This window comes from Gouania willdenowi, chromosome 10 (genome assembly GCF_900634775.1).
Source record: "Gouania willdenowi chromosome 10, fGouWil2.1, whole genome shotgun sequence".
Taxonomy (NCBI): Eukaryota; Metazoa; Chordata; class Actinopteri; order Blenniiformes; family Gobiesocidae; genus Gouania; species Gouania willdenowi.
Genome location: NC_041053.1, coordinates 7,506,091 through 7,523,925, shown reverse-complemented (window position 1 = coordinate 7,523,925; position 17,835 = coordinate 7,506,091). Strand labels below are relative to the sequence as shown.

General features: G+C 38.6%; 2 protein-coding genes across 2 annotated transcripts; one reads left to right on the top strand and one right to left on the bottom strand.

Moving 5' to 3' along the window:
- The first annotated feature begins 3,121 nt into the window (after nucleotides 1-3,121).
- Nucleotides 3,122-5,475, top strand: ccdc85b (coiled-coil domain containing 85B). Its single transcript, XM_028458795.1, has one exon. The coding sequence runs from the start codon at nucleotides 3,799-3,801 to the stop codon at nucleotides 4,384-4,386; it is 588 nt and encodes a 195-aa protein (XP_028314596.1). The 5' UTR covers nucleotides 3,122-3,798; the 3' UTR covers nucleotides 4,387-5,475.
- A 4,031-nt stretch (nucleotides 5,476-9,506) lies between these two features.
- fosl1a (FOS like 1, AP-1 transcription factor subunit a) lies at nucleotides 9,507-14,402 on the bottom strand. Its single transcript, XM_028458789.1, has 4 exons — nucleotides 13,694-14,402; nucleotides 12,372-12,623; nucleotides 11,338-11,445; nucleotides 9,507-10,969 (listed from the first exon to the last, which is right to left on the bottom strand). The coding sequence occupies exons 1-4, from the start codon at nucleotides 13,802-13,804 to the stop codon at nucleotides 10,415-10,417; spliced, it is 1,026 nt and encodes a 341-aa protein (XP_028314590.1). The 5' UTR covers nucleotides 13,805-14,402; the 3' UTR covers nucleotides 9,507-10,414.
- Between the last annotated feature and the right edge of the window lie 3,433 nt (nucleotides 14,403-17,835).

Sequence of the window (17,835 nt, the reverse complement as noted above, 5' to 3'; positions counted from 1 at the left end):
AAAAATTACACAAACACCCCTGTACAAATGGTTTGACCCAACACCAGCCCACCAAACACCCCTATTTACATGAGTTGGTTTCGTCCCTCTGGTTTCCTGAAAATGGAAGTGCTCCTGTGACCACGGTGGTGAGTTAGCTGCTAACCAACAACCACATATGCTGGTAGGCCTTTCCCTGCATAGATGCTGAGTCAGTAACTAACTGCAGTTATAGTGTGAGCGTCACGGCTCACTCCGTGACACAGACCCTGAAGCATTGAGACGGACTCACAATCACAATAGCTGCTTAAATAGCCATGTGTTTAACTGTAATGTGCAGTTTTTGGGCTGAAAACAATAAACAACAGTGTGTGGATAGAAAAAGAAAATATCTTTGGTGATCACTGATCACCCTCACAAGAGCGAGGCATGAAGTCTCTGTCTACAGACAAGCCCACTCATGAATATGCATAAGTAGACGCCAAAACAGCCTGTTTTCAAAACTGCTCAGAAAATCACTTTTCAGAGAGCTAAAACTCTGGAAAACAGGTTTTGGGGGTTCTTAGAACAAATAGAGATGGGTGAAAAATAGCATAATACTAAACCTTTAAAAGTAATGAGCTTATTTTCAAAATGTAAAGAGTAAAAAGTACAGATATTTGTAACTTGTCATCTCTTTTTATGTGTGTGAAGCCTCAAATTATAGTAGTGGCTTAAAAGTGACCTAATGTTAAATGTAACCTTTTATTTTGAACACCTACAGTCGTTATGATTAAATGTGTCTGATCATAGGCTTCAGGATAAGCAGAGGCCTTACGTCGTGCTCTGTACTCTCTCCCTGCGAGTACACAATCTGCTCTCTTTTCCTCTGACGATTAATCTGAATAAATCCCTGCAAATCCCCATGCTCACCCTCCCTTTCTGTGTTTCTGCATGTGTCCTTCAAAAATCACTACACGAGGGCGGGAAACTGCTCAGTCCACTCGTCTTTTAGTGGGATCTCCCTCTGCACATCAACAATCTGGTTTCTATTCTCACATGACACCCTGATTAAATTCCCTCATCCCCCCTGCTCGGTTAACACCCTGTATTGTTATCGTTTTAGTGGAACAATAGGAGGGGGGCAGAGGGCGGAAGGATGTGGCTGAATGCCTCAGCACAAACCCAGGGAAAAAACACAGTCACAGTCACACTTTCCAATGGTTTTCTTTGAAAGGAAGTAACCTGGAGTCTCTAACGTTACAACTACAACACACTGTACAGGAACTCTAAAGTCAACATATCAGAAATTTGAAAGGTTGAGATCATCATAGGGAAGTGATAGTTCCTTTGACTTTCAATGCAAACTGTGCTAATGCATGTATGCTATTTGTACTCCATTTCAAATCAGTAATAAAAGCTTCAATGACACAAACAGCCATACAGAAGCTGAAGAAATTAACAAGTGACTCCAATGTGTGCTACTGTAGAGAACTAGGACAGTGCTTTAATTAAAGGCAACTTTTGTTCTAAATGCTTGCTAAAGAATAGATGAATTAGAAATGGCCTTAACTAACATTATTTCTATGTTGTTTTTCCATAAACTGTTTCAGGGCTAATTGTAGATACACAAGGACTTCACAAGGAAAACCTCTATCAGTTTACCCTCATAAAATAATGTTTTATCACTGAATGTATGCCATGATAAGGAATCTATGGCGAGCTACAATGCCCCAATACCTAAAGCAAGATAACTAGATGTTCAGATTATCGTTACACAGTCCTAATGAACCAACTTTCATGCCCACTTACTCATGGTGTGGGAGAATATCTCTGCATATTCAGAACAAATGACAGGCTGCACCATCGTACTATTCCATGACAGGGCTGAAACCAGAGTTAATAACAATCTAACATGTTTTTGGAATGCAAGTAACACATTATGTAACAGAGAATATGCAAAACCACTAAAAATGGGCTGATCTTAGGGCTGCACAATTAATAGAATTTGAAACATGATCGCGATTTTGGTTGCCCCGATTAAATTAACCTGATCGTCTATCTAATATTTAGATTTGAAATACAGGCTCTGCACTCTGTAATAGTGTGTTTATTCATATAGCTTTTGGTAAATTTTTAATTTATGGGTAATTTTTTTTGATAATTGATTTTATTTTATTTAAATTTAAAGCTTATTTTACAATAAACTATGCACCTATTGTTTGTTTAAAAGTAGTGCATTTTTCCCTAATATGATCAATAATAAGCCTTTTCACACTCTCGGAACTCTCGCGCTGTTCAATTCTCGCGCTTAAGTTCAATGGTCATGAAGGATAAACTCGCCTTGGCTGACAACGAGTCTGATGGAGATTTAGATTATTTTTACTGTTAGAACATTAATTCCTTCAAAGATTTTTTGCGGACAAGTGGTATCGGTCTCCAAGGCAGAAATGCCGAGTTAGCTGCTAAAGCTAATGCTGCACACAAGCTGAAAATTCAGGGTTTACCTGCTTTTTAAACAGTGATCAATCAGCTGATCGGTGCGGTTTCTCTTATCGACCTGTTTAGTGTCCATCTTGTGTACTTCTTTCAAATTTGTAAATTTAATTTTAAATAATAGCTTAATAAAAAATAATCATGGACATGGTTAGTGAATGGTGTACCTAAAAAAATACCTTTTTAAAGTGAGAACTCATTCTGTCCTTTTCACTCTCGGAAATCACACTTGTCCCATCAATAATAATGATACATTTTATTTATAAGCACTTTTCAAAAACTCAGACACTTTACAGTTGTTAAAACAATTGCACAAGTCAAAAAAGAAACTTAACAATAATAAAGTTAAATACAGAAGAAAAAAAAGCATAATCACAAGTTAAAAGCTTGGGAGAAAGTGTGGAAGCAGAGGAGGTCTAATCTGTCGCTTTGATACTGTTTCTCTCATCAGTTTTACAAAAGTGCTCGAATATGTGCATTATGTGCATTGACCGGGTAGAGTCCAAATTCCGCCCGCTGGAGACCCATAGTTACATTTCGATACACGAATATCTAAAAAAAAATATATATATATATATACATAAATGAATAAAAAAATAAATCAAATTGCATGCAGCAGTGGGTGCTTTTATTTTGAAGGAGCAGCTCTCTGTTCGACGCGCTGACTAAAGCAGCGCGAGCGGCGGAAGCGGCGCAGGCGGACATTGTTGTGTTAACGGTCGGAGCCGCTGCTCGGAGGATGAGTCCGGACACTTCTACACATATATCCAACCTGAGGGACGAGGAGAGCCACATGTGTGTTTGGTTTTCAGTCTAAACCAGGAGATGGATCTGTACCGTTTAGTTCCTGCTTCATTCAGCCGAACCTGATGAGACGATGTCAGCGAGATAAAAAAAATATATTTCAAAAAGCTCCACATCAGCAGGCTGGGCCCACGGATCAAGACCCCGTGGATTCACTGGGACTGTACGGCTGCTTTTTGTGGGGAAAACGCCCAGCAGGAGCCTGTCGCCTTCCACATACTGGAAACAGAACACGGTGGTCCTGGAGGGCCTGTGGAGAGACCCATCCTGGAGAGGAGAGGAGAGGAGGGGAGAGGAGAGGATGGCAGATTGACATTTGTTCTGTATTTTCATAGCCGACCTCATTAAAGCTGAGGCTGGAGTCACTGCGCCTTGGAGGAAGAAGCTTCTAAATAAAGACATCACATGTTCCTGCCTTGATTTCTCCTCCGGTGCTCAGAGGATGTGATCACTGCCTCTGAAACACACACACACACACACACACACGCACACTGCTCTGATTCTCAGGTAAAGGACAGGTAGTGCCCTCTCAGAGCCAGCATGGGGAGTGAGGTAGAGCTGTCCAAAACGTGTGATGAGGAGCTGCTGTCCTGCTCCAAAGAGGAGCTGGTCAACAGGCTGAGGAAAGAGGAGTCGGAGAAGATCTCAGCTCTGATCCAGCGTGGTCGTCTCATCAAAGAGGTGAACAAGCAGCTGCAGGGACACCTCTTGGAGATCAGGGAGCTCAAAGTCATCAACCAGCGCCTGCAGGAGGAGAATGGAGAGCTGAGGGACCTTTGCTGCTTCCTGGACGACGACAGGCTCAAAGTGAAGAAGCTGGCCAGGGAGTGGCAGCTGTTTGGGCACCACGCTGCCAAGGTGATGCGAGAGGACCTGGGTGGGTACCTGAAAAAGCTGGCTGACCTAGAACGCATGCAGGACGGGCTGGTGAAGGAGAACCTGGACCTGAAGGAGCTGTGCCTGGTGCTGGAGGAGGAGTGTGTGAGCAGGAGTGATTCCAGTCCCGGGGGCTCCACAGAGCTCAACCTGCCCTGCATGGTGGCCCGGGACCTGGGGGACGGCAGCTCCAGCACGGGCAGTGTGGGCAGCCCAGACCAGCTCCACCTGGTGTGCTCACCTGACGACTGACCTCTTCATTCTCACCACGAGGGCTTCTCCATCTCCATCACAGAGAGGACTGGTGCTCTGACACCAACACTGATTAAACTGGATTTTAAAAGGCATTAGGGCTTTCTGAATGCTGCAAACGTGTGTGTGCCACTCTGGGTTTTCACTTTTCAAATTTCAGGACTTTGGGACATTTCGTAGATGTTTACTAGTTGATAATGTGTCTCCCTTTTAAGGTTTTTTCTAATGATTTTCCTCCTTTTTCAGCAGTCTGCTATTTAAAAATGGGACCAAAAATGAGTCACAAATACAAAATTGTCTCATGCACTGGTCTAGCCTACACTTGTAGAAGACTTTTTTCTATTGCACTGGACAACATCAACTTGAATCATAGGAAAAATTGCTTATGATAAATCTCAATCCAGTTTTGAGCCATAATTATTCCACTGAGTCGAATAGCACTGAAAAAACCAACAAAAAAAAAAACAAGTATTTGATAATGCTTTGTGATGGGAGCCCATAGTTGTGTGTGATATTTAATGCACTCTCTTCCTCCGGGCAGGGTTGGAGTGCCATATGTGCATGATGATTGTCACGGTTTGTTCAGGCCTACAGACCAGCGTGAGGGTGCGGCTGCTGTATGTTGTAATGCTAACATGTGCTGGAATGTGAAAGCTCTCAGACACGAGGGATATCATTGGACCTCTGATAAGTTGTGTCACTTTTTTATAGAAAAAAAACTGGAAACTCTTTTAATGAAACTGGAAAGTATGAGTTTGATTCCTTTTTTAACTCTATCAACCAAGGCTTATTGAATCCACTGGTGTTATTTTTCATGCTGTTGTCTGTGTTCACCTTCCATATCTCCCAGTGTTTTCAGGTTGGCCAATCGTCAGCCTTCTCCTTTGTAACTCTTGCTCTGCATTTATTCTGTAACACCTTCTTTGTGTTGGTTTATTTGTATCAACTATGTTACTGAGTTCAGTTGAAATCATAGATGATGATGATACACATAGGATTAGAACAGATTTACTTTGTGGTTTACTTGTTTATCGGTGGCCAATGCTGGTAGTGCACTGAAGAGCTTTAAATACAGTTGCTGTGACACTTTGTGCCGCTCTGACCTTTCTTTGCGTGTCTGACTTTGCACAACAAAAAGCATTTACATTTACACAGAGTGAAGGATTGATTTCTGCACTTGTTGTTGTGACCTTCACGCATGAATAAGCTGTGCTTGATTGATGCTTCCATCATGTTGGACAGATTCTATAGACATTCATCAGTTTTATTTTTGGATCCCCGTTTGCACAGTGGGGAGAGCTGAAGTGGACGGTAATGCTTTAACGCACTTAGTGATGCATAGAAGTCACAGATTTCCCCTCCTCCCCCTCCAGCTCTCCACTTTTTCGGCCCATCTCTCACTAACCCCATTCTAACCACCCGATGCTCTCTGAGCCGTGAGTGTATTAGTGAGAGATTCACTTAGTTTATTTTAGGAATGGATGAACAAATATGACAGTGTTCACAGTCAGGGATTTAGAGAAACAACATCTGGGTTATAAACCAGAGGCTGGGGTCAATTCTAATTGTAATAGCATAATTGATATTTATTTACAATTCTGGTGTAATTGTGGATTTTAAAATCTGTTGCTGTCGTAATTGTAAATAAATTGGAATTGAGTTTAGATAATTGACTTTGTAATTGTAATTACCATGAAAATTCTTTAAAAATTGATACAAACTGGGGAAGCATGTTACAGTTCTTGTTGTTAACAATTATTAAAAGGCAGTGGCTATATGTATGGTTGCCGTATCAATATACTGACATTCTATTCGAATGCAGCACCCCTCATTGGCCAGTTTAGGTCACGTGACTAAGACTAAACTTAACCGTAAACCAAACCCTAACCCTAAAAATTGTGGCGATATAGGGTTATAAGTTAGCCCTAAACCTAACCCTAACCCTAAGATGCTACGTACGTGTACTGCGGTAAACGTACCAATAGCACCGGTGGTTGTCCGTATGGCAACTGTACAAATAAACATTTTACCATTAAGAAAAATTTAAATCGAGGGGTATACTGACAAAAAAAGCTCAGACGCCCACACCAAAAATATTAAAACCTATATTTTCATTGATTAGGAAGCCTGACAAAGAAATTATTAGATAAGAAATACATTAGATGATAGATATTTGTTTTTCGTGTAATTTACAGCTGATTTAGGACCCGTTCCCATAAGAGATGCTAACAGAAAGCTAACACAAGGTGAAGGTTTACTTTTATTATTATTTTTTTTTCAGGCACAGCAATTGTGATTAATTGTAATTTCAATTTAGTAATTGAGAACGTAATTGTAATTGATTTTCTGAGGATGTAAAGTAGTCGTAATTTAATTGAAATTGGAAAAAAATGCTGGTCAGTGTCGTCGTAATGAAATTGTAATTGAACATGGGTAATTGAAAACGTAAATGCAACTGAAAAATGTAATTGAGCCCAACCCTGTTATAAACAATAACAACATCCATGAGCAAGGTTTGTTTAGTTTTTCTCATGGTGTATTCATGAGGGTTCATAGAAGCGTGGCGGACACTGTGGTTACTTGACAGATGTCTTAATCCTCTTATATTGTCTGTCTGTCAACCTTTGGCTTCATTCATTCATTGATTCATTCAACCACTGCACCTTTACACAGTGTGTACAGTGTCATGTGATCAGGCTCAGTCTGTCACAGGGCCTACTTGCAATGTAGGGACCAAGGTTGGGGTCAATTACATTTTTTATTTACAATTACATCTTCAACTATCAATGTTCACAAATACAGTGCTCTGCAATTTTCCCAATTAAAGTTAAAATTCTTACTTTTCCCATGAAAGTCAATTACGATTCAATTACATTCTCAATTACCAAAGTTCATTTTCACTTAATCACAATTACTGGGCCTTTAAAAAATAACCCCATAAAATGTTACCTTCCTCTCGGGCTGGATCACCAATTTAAAAAAAAAAAAATAAAGTTTTTTTTATTGCACTTAAAAATGACTAAAAATGAACAGATATATTGTCAAAAGTGCAGCTTTATTGTTGTGATTGTCCTCAAGGGTTAAAATACATAGAACAATCCCAAAATAAAAAGTAAATGAGGCTCTGTCATTCAACTATTTCAAGCTTTAACCCAGATTTAAGCAAAAGTACAACAGCGACTTCACAGTAGCTTAAATTATCTGATTAAGAAATCAGATAATTACATATTCTATAACATTACAATTAAATTAATGATAAACTCTTCCCATAGCATCTCAGCATAGTGTGAATAAAAAATTGAGCATGCCTGTGGCACACATAGCCTATTCAAAGGGTAAACACGTGTAAACAAAGAGGGGGCGGGCTCACATCAGACGGTGAAAAAGTCTGAAGAAACTGTGGTGGGAACAAAAAAAAAAAATAATTATTATTTTTTAAACTTGAATTTGCAAAATAAAAATTGTTTTTATCCACAAATTCGATTGATCGATTAAATCATTTTTTTTGCCCAGCCCTACCTTCCTCTTGTGTTAGCTTTCTGTTAGCATCTCTTATGATAACTGATCAGTTTGACCCATGTCTTAAATCAGCTGTAAAATACACTAAAAATATGATCTATCACCTAATTTGTTTCAAATCTCTTGGTTTCCTTGTTAGGCTTCCTAATCAATAAAAATATTAGTTTTAATGTTCTTGGTATATGCGTTTTTGCTGTCAGTATATCTCGCGATTATTAGGATTTTTTTTCAATGTTAAAATAATTCTCAAGAGAACTGACAGGCAGTGGGAAAAGTTGATATGAAACACATTTTAATAATAATTATTGACTGCATGTGTGTAAACCATTGAACTGTAACATGGTTCCCCAGGTTTATGTTAAATTAAATTATAATTAATAGTTTCTATAGAATTCCAATGCCAAGTACAATTATAAAGTAAAAAAATATCTGAACTCAATTACAATTTAATTATGATTGAAACAGCAATTACAATTACAAATATAATTACGCCATAATTGTAATTCATGATCAATTACGCAAGTTCAATTATAATTGAACTCAATAGGGACTTCAATCAACCCAAATTGTTTGACTGTAGGAGGAAACCTGAGAAAACCTATGTAGGCCCATGGAGAACATGCAAACTCCATACAAAGTTTCAAAGGAACCTAGCACCCATGGGCCTTCTCTGCATGGTAATAATGCTAACAGTTACACCATCATGTTACTCAGGTTATGGCATTACCACATTAAAACTCCAGTTTTAACTTTATTCTCAATTTAAGGTAAAGAAGCTAATGTTTACATTGGTGAAGATGAAACCAAAACTATGCTTTGGAATAATTGATTATGTCTTTCAAACGGTTTCTAACACTTGTCTTAGACCTTTAGCTCACCACATACAGTGTTTACATTAAAATCTAAATAAGATATCTTCTAATTGAGGTAAATGTTGCAGTAAAAAACAGGACCCAGTGACTGAGGAACCCTGCTTCATTACAATCAGTGTTGGGAGTAACTAGTTATTTTTGTAATATATTACAGTAATATATTCCTTTTTGAAGTAACTCAGAGTCAGTAGTGTAACTCATGACAAAAGTGAAAAGTAAATATGTTACTAGTTACAATTAAAAAGTATCTCAAGTTACATGCATATTTAATTTCAGTGCATATTTGTTTGTAATTATTTGAGGAAAAAAGATGATCATTATAGTTAAATATAACTTATGGGGAACAAAATAGAGCTTTCTGAAACAAAACTTAAACCGTTGTTATTTGAACACTATCAGTGTGATATAATTAGTGTTCTGGACCAAAAGTAACTCAAAGTAGTGTAACAGTTACATTTAAAAAATAAAAAAAAACAGGAATATTGTAATACAAATAGATTAAATTTTTATCACAGTAACTAGTAATATATATATATATATATATATATTACAAGTTTAGAGTAACTTACCCAACACTGATTATAATCCATGTTTGCCAAATGCATGATACACTTAGTGCAGCATTACCTGTGTCCTGTATATGTTTTGTCCTTTATGAATATGGTGGATATGTTAGTCTAAACATCCTGTTTTACAGAAATAACTTCACACCAATGCATTTTAAAAATTGTTTAATTATTGGTTTGTCAAGTGGTGCAAATCCATTGGAAGACAAGAGTAAGGCACTGCCCACCAAATCCATAAAAAACACTACAAAAATATCCTTTGTATATATTACACTCTAAAAAATAAATATAGTTTAAAAATTCTTTATCAACTCCTAGGCCCGGCCTTTAGTGATCAATAGTTTTCATATTCAGTTATTGATATTTTCTTCAAGATTACTACAAATATAAAGACTATTTGTTTATAAGCTTTTAAAATATATTTGATAATATACTGGTGTTACACACTAAAACATAGAAGTGGGAACAATGTTTAACTAATATAACTTATTGCATAACAGTGCTATCACAAATGCTTCTACAACAATAGAAAATACATTTAGCATTGCTTTTATAATAAAAACTTAATTCATAGGTTCAATAATGGTAAAGTAATAAAAAATGAGATATTTTGCAGAACTCAAACGTTTTTTTTTTACTATTGATAAATGATCAATAAGACACTCCCTGACACAATGAAAAAACAGATATGCATTTAAAAGGTTTTGACAAAAATAAGGATTATTTGTCAAGACTTACATTTAGTTTCTTTAGCAGTGTTTTTGTTTTTAAGTTAAATCATATTTAGCATATCAAAAAAAGAGGTAACACTTCAAATTCTTACATAACAGTGTTATAACAAATGTTTCTATAACTATAGAAATAAAATTAAGCATGCACTGCTTTTTGAAGAGAACTCATTCATAGTCATAGCTTTCAACATGATATACATAAAGACTGTGTGTAAAAAGAGTGTAACATTCTGATCTTGATAAGGCCACGATTAACAGGTTTACACTGTTAGCTTTGAAAGGGTCACAAAGAAGAACTTTCTGTGTCTTCCTAACATCAACATTAGTGTTGAAGCACCAATCACAATGTGAAGATGGTTGGTGAGTGCAGGGAGTGATCTGATTGGTCGCCACTGCTACTGCTGCGACGGTGGGCGACGCCACATGGCTGCGGTGCAGGAGCCTGCTGGACGTTCCCTTGGTTGGATGCACTGTGGGACAACGCGGAGGCACTGGTGTCTAAAGGAGCTGAAGGATAATTGAAGACCATGCCAGCTGTGAAAGACATGAGTGAAGGGGTGAAGAGGACCGGGGTGTGCAGGGACTCAGATTCAGTGACAGCAGTAGAAGGGGACGATGTGGGGGGCTTGGTTGGGATGGTTATCTTTGGTTTGGGCTTCTCCATCTTCGCTGCTGGTTTGCTCGACAGCCTGGATGCGCTGCCATCCTCAGGCTCCAGTTTGATGGAAGCCAAGGAGGAAATGGATGGAGTTGGATCTGAATCAGAATCCGAATCCTCAATTTTACAAATGGGACGGTGAGCCTCAAGGACCAGCTCAAGCTTCTCTTTCTCCTTCTGCAGCTCAGCAATTTCTTTTTGTAGGCGAGACTTTTCATCTTCCAGGTCATCAGTCTCCTACACCAGGGCAGAACAAAACACAAAAATAGAGGGATTTGAAATCATTCACACAAATCTTTTTAGAACTGGGGTCTAAATAGAATGATAAAAAAAACCCCACAAAGTAAAAGAGACCCCAGGAGGCCACGTTCTAAGCTAAGATGAATAGTCCTTTTCAAAGTACAGGCAAATGTACAAACAAGTCTTTAAGACAGAAGAAAATGCACTCTCTTATTAACATGTCATCTAGAGCAGTGTTTCTCAAATGGGGGTATGTGTACCCCTAGGGGTACGCGATGGCACTACAGGGGGTAATTGAGGGGGGGGGTTATGAGAACCACTGGTCTAGAATAAATGATTTGATCACATGTGCAGAGATCTCTCACGTTTTGAAGCGAGTCTGTGAGCTCCCGACGACGATTGCGACACTTTGCAGCAGCCAGTTTGTTCCGCTCCCTTCTTATTCTGCGTCTTTCCAACTCCTCCTGTGATAGCTGGGATGTAGAAAAGCACAAAATATGATCAAACCCAAAAAGCTGACAATACAAGACAATTCCAAACTACTGTATCACAGTCAAAGATTGGACCCATGTGTGGAGCTGACTCAGGACAAATACTACCACCATGTGTGCACACTGAGTCATCACATCATAACTTAGAAACATCTACACTTGTGTCTTTTCAAAAGCATTCACTCTGGTTTCAAAATGAATAACTGACTGAATAACTGCTGTTGATCCAATGTTTCGCGCCCTTTCATTCAGATGAGTCATGCTCAGCCAACACCCATGACTCAGGTGTGAGTCACACTTAATCAATTGCCATGTGAGTCACATGACAGTCTACTTCCTGTGGCATACTTACAGCCCAGTGGACGTGATATGTGCCACAAGCTACTGATGCCAAGTCCTTTTCAGTAACTTTAGAGTAAGAATCAGCCTCACATCAAGTTACTTTGGATTTGATCTTTTTAACAAAGCAGCTCTGCTGGTTTGTGGTTCACAAACAATCTGATAACTTTACTAAGTCAACAGTGGCTCAAAGGAAACACCATCAAACACAGAAGCTACACCTGCAATAAAGGTAAATTGTCTCAAATCAACAGACGGGGGATAGAAATTAGCCCTCTGGTACATGTAAATGTTTACTAATACATATTGTCCCATTTAATAAAATAAATAAATACAATCTCAACAGTAATTTTTACTATTTTAGGTGGGTTTTTTTTGTTGTTAAATAAGTAGATTTTGTCTACAGCCCAATGGGAGGTGACCCTAATTTGTTACAGTCAATGACAGGATATTGCACACTAGTTACATAGAAAAGATTGAGCCATCACCTCCTCGTCATCCCGCACTCCCTGAATTACCACTCTAACTACTCAGCAGAAATAGGATCAATCCACAACAATCTCACTCACCTGCTCATCATTCCTGCGCCGCGTAGAGGTGTGTGCTGCTGCCCTTATGACCCCTGGTCTGAGGAGATGGGACTGTGAAGGCAGAGGGCCCAGGGGCCGAGGACCTGACAGGGTGGGGTAAGGGGGAACAGGGGACCGGGAAGGCCCAGGTGGATGCATGAGGGAGGGCTGGACCAGCCACTGCAGGTCCTGGTTGGTAGTGATGGCATCAAGGCTGGGCACGTACTGGCTGCTGCCTGCCATGGTGAACTTCTGTGGAAGACAAAAGTGTGACATTGGTGAATAATAAGGACACTACATTTACCAGACTCTTTAACACAACCTCAGACTAATTTTACCTATTTATACTATGCAATGCTGCTTTAGCTTTTTCTGTGTTTATTTTTGCGATGACACATTTCAAACAAGTCTGTTTATTTAGATTCATCATTGTTTTTTTTAAAGCTGGGTTGCTCTAACAAAGTTTTCTTTTACAAACACAGTGACAGTCACTTAAAGTCAATGACAAAGTATTTGTAGACTTACAGTAAAACATATGATAATCCTTATTCAGATTAACTTTGTTTTCCCTAGAGTTTGTAAAACTGCAATGTGACATGTTGTATTTCACAGCTACTCTATAAATAATAGAGCTGGACAATATTAACTAAAACTATTTTCTTGATATTTTCTTTGAAAATGGCGATACATGATATTAACCTCAGTATTTCTAACTCAAAGTTTCACCAGAAAGACAATTATGGATTAAATTTGCTTATGAAAAATGCCACATTTATTAAACAGCTGCACAATAAGTGCCACTTTAGCCTTTTCCCTCCTCTAAGGGACAGCACGTGTGAGTGAATTCTGTCTTAGGTTAGGATGCACTCAGCAATCCATCTGACATGGTGTCCTGAGAAGTTACAAAAGCAGCAACACCTAAAACAAGTATTTTAATACAAAAAATAAAAATAAAATAAGCTATAAAAATGTTTATCTCAGAAATATGTTAAAATTATAAAGAAGGACAATGACTGTACTCTATGAATAATATTAAATTATTGTATGATGTGATTGTTACTGTGTGATTCTATGAATAAAAACAAGTTAAAAAAGTATAGAAATATCTCATTATAGGCAATATTGTCTTTTTTTATATGGTCAAAATAGAAAACTAGGTATATCTTGAATCATGCTATATTGCCCAGCCCTAATAGACAGTGAAAAAATACCAACACCTCCATATTTTATGATTAAATGAGTTTGGTTTATATAGCGACCTTCCTGCTCCTGTGTCATCATAGTGAGTGGATTGCACATGTGTCCAGTGGAAACACTCCTACCTGTTCCTGCTGAGTGCTGGGAGTGCTGGGAGTGATGGTGTTTCCCAGAGACCCAGAACTTGATCCAGATACTGGGTCGCCTCTGCTTTGGCCGCCAAAGTGTCGGTACATCCTCGCTGCTTCGCTGACAAATTAAAACGATGTCCAAACGCGTGGAAACGGGCCTGACGTCTCAACAAATGACTTCAGTGTCACGACAGAGCGTGTCAGTTTAATTTTCGGGCAAACCCACCTTATTGCAGTAAGACGGTAGAGTCCAATATGTCGCCTTTAGCAGGGGGAGAACGGAAATGAAAAGCGATCTCGGGTTTATTCAAATCCTTCTTAAATGCTGTAAAACACGCTTCCGTCCGCTTTAGCTGTTCTTAGTCATCTACCCAGGGTGGTAAGTATGGTGGTGATTGTGGGGTTGTAAACTCTTAAAGCGGACTTTAGTTTTCTCTACGCCCCTCCTCACTTACGGGAATTTCGCAGCGTCTGGAATCTCTCACGAAACGTGTGTGACGTCATTGCCCATATAAGGAGAAAGTTTCCTCCTCAGAGAATCCTCGGTCTACTGCAACACACTGTCTGAACACGAAAACTGAAAACGTGCTGCAGTTCTGCGGCCGCAGGGACGGAAATAGTGTCACATTTAATCAGTGGAGTAGTTGTTTTTAGTCAACAAAACATTTACGTGACAAAATATCCACTGCTGGAACAGAAAGAAATGACAAAAACAACGACAGAACACACAGGGTGATTAAAAAAATAAAAATACATCAATAACGTCAAGAACAAAATCAATCAATTAAAGGTATCCAAGAAAATAATGATAACAACAACAATATTAATCAATAATTTACAACATTTTACCAGCAAGTTTGAATTGAGCAAACTTTGTAATATTTTCTAAATATATTTTACCTCATTTAGTAAATGTGGAAAAACGTTGTTTAGTTCTTAAATATATCAATGAATAAAACACTTTAATTATAGAAAACATATTATTATTGTTATTTATTATTCTTTCACGACACTGACACTAGTATAAATTAACACTAAATATTGTTTCATGATATTTTTGTTTCTCATTCACACCAGTGCATTATTCACTATGTATTGTATTGTAATGTAATTAAACGTTTTCTGATTTTGGATAGACTGTAAAGTTAATGTTAGCAATACAGTAATTCTAAATTACTCTGACTCAATGCTAATTGAACACTTCCTTCCTTCAAATGTCTGCACCTAACCTTAACCAAACCTTAAATGTAAGATGTTTGTTAAGAAATATGTGTCATTATTTTTATATTGATACATGGTAGGGATTTTGTGCATCTTTCTAGTGTGTGTGTGTGTGTGTGTGTGTGTGTGTGTGTGTGTGTGTGTGTGAGTGAGAGAGTGTGTGTGTGTGTATGGAAGTTAAATTAATGAATGAATATACTTATTTATTTTTCCACCTGTCTATCATTGATCATTAAAAGCTGTACAGTGAAACTTCAGGGTATACACATTTCCTGAGATACCATTAACATAATAAACATAAAGTTTATTAGTGAACAATAGCTGCATTTATATATTAAACCTTACCTAATCTAGGAGATTTTACAATACAATGTCAGTGTTACCTACAATTTGAGACTGAGCGGTCAAAAATATGATAGTTATAAAAGCATAAACCTTTTTAGTTGAGGGTGTTTAAATGTTCATCAGTCATTTTTAAATAGGGTGTGACCTTCAGTGTATGTTTTCCTGTAACTGACAGTTTATATTTTTTACAAGAATCATATCAAAATATTGTTTTATAAACTATAATTTCACCAATTAGACTCACAAGATGAGTCGCTGTATTTTAAATAGCAAAACTCCAACTGACCAGCATTTGTTTCTTGTAAATCTATCAAAACATCTGATTAAAGCTGCCTATTACATACACTACAACAGATCTTTTTTTCTTTTCTTTTACAATTATAGGAAACGTTCATAACAAAAGCTTTTTGCGTAACACAGTTAAACCACTCCCTGCTCATGTTTCATCATACTGCTAGAAGCTACTATTGCTTGCCTCACATTGACAGCTAGTTTTAGTACAGGAAGAACTGTGGACAGCATCATTAATTCTTTCACAGTCAGGCACATGTGCCTCATTGATGAGTGGCTTTTGGCACTCACTCTCACTTCCCAAACCACATCAGCATGCACACATGCTTGTGGAGATGAGTCACCCAAATAGCAGAGAAGCTGCTCACTTACTTCAACTCCATTTAGATTACCATTCCTCACTTGCATGCAGAATGTATTGAAGATTAAAATGTGCACGCTGTGGTCTGGTAAGCTCAGTGTGGGACAGCAGCTGCTGACCTTGCAGTCCCTGAGGACTGGGTTCCCGGCAACGACTGATTTCTGTTGGCCGCTGACTGTTGCACTGATGTCTCCGATTACTGCTAATTTTCCCCCTGAGGATACAGGCTGTCAATATTTATGGTGAAAATGCAATTGTGGAGACATATGGTGTCCATTCAATGGACACCTGCATTTATAACTGCTTAATAATGTTTCTCACCTGGCATAATTGAGTCAGTAAAGTTTAGTCTTGGTTTCTCTCATCAATAAATGAGAGTAAAACAGGAATAGGAGACTTCCCGGACTTGTACCTGTTGTTCTGAGTGCCCGTGTTCATCAATGAAATACCCTGTGAGCAAGACATAACACACAGGGCATGTGTCACTGTTTAATGGTGTCATATGAAAGTGAAGTGGAGCAAAGGTGAGGATCAGGTGACTAATGCTTCAGGAATGAAGATGATGACACGTTGCCCGACATTAAGTTGGACATGTCACAGCTTGTTGAGTTCCCCGATTACAGCTTCCTTCATTCATTCATTCATTCATGCAGTGAGTCTCTTTCACTTTTACTGGTCTGCACAGCATGAATCCTTCTTAGTTAAATGGATGACCGAAATTATGCTAATGTCCTTAGGTGTTCATTTGCACTTAAGCATAATAATGCATTTTCTGAGTTAGTCCACTTCTCCCTCCAAGTCAACGTTTTTATGGTGAGATAGAAGGAAGTGTAAATTCCTGATTATTTTATTCATTTTGCACATGCAGTCATGATAACTCACCCCCTCACGCCCACACAAAGACAACCACCTACTTGTGCTGAACAGAGTTTATTTAATTTATTAGTTTAGTGGTTGCTGTGGTTCTTGCCTTGTCAACTTGGGATTCTTTGACCGTTAGAAGATAGAGATTATCTGACTCCAGCTGCAATCTGTGGATGTGAACATTGTGACAAGTGTCCTGAACACACATTTTTACAAAGACATTTACTGTACTGATGTTTCTGCTTTAGTGACACCACAAATAAAGCGTTATGTCATCTTCCTGTACAGGTTCACAGTGTTTGATGGTACCTATGCCAGTGGGGTTTTGGTTAGGGGGTACACCCTGCCTAGGGTACACCCAGCACAGGCAGCCAGTTTGTTGCAGGGCCAACACACTGGCTGCCTGTTCAACCAAGGTTAGAACATGTAAACACCACACAGAAGGTGTCCAAGGAGGTTTATCTAATGATCGAACCTGACTTGTTTTTTTGCTAACCACTATTTCACCATGTTGCTCCCTGAGAATCTTTGTTTTTAAAAAGAGGCTTCAATACTATTAACATTATTTCATCATCATCGTCATTATTGTTATTAATATTATTATTATAACAACAAAAGTTTATTTTAAATTTAAAGACATATGATTAATAGCAGCTGGACAGTACAGTAAACATTGGACCGTCACACAGTCAAACTGAGTTTGAATCCCAGCTGAGGCAACCACCATCCAAGACAAGTCCACAGGAAAGACCCCTAATGCTACCTGCCTAGCTTAGATATGGACCAAGTCATGACCAAGAAGGATGTCCACCAGCAAAATGTCAATAACCTTTCTCTCTACAACAGGTAGAGAGAAAGGTAGAGATACGTAGGCACATGAGTCAGTACATGAGCAAGGCACAGAAAGGAATTGGCAGTAACACAGAGGGAGCCAAACACCAGCTACAGGTGGGCAAAATAATGGCAACTTCAGCTTTCTCCCAAGATCCACTGGCAGCTGCCAGTCCCAAGCTGAGGCAAGCAAGCCCGCCAAGAACCTCTGCTGTGTTGGAGG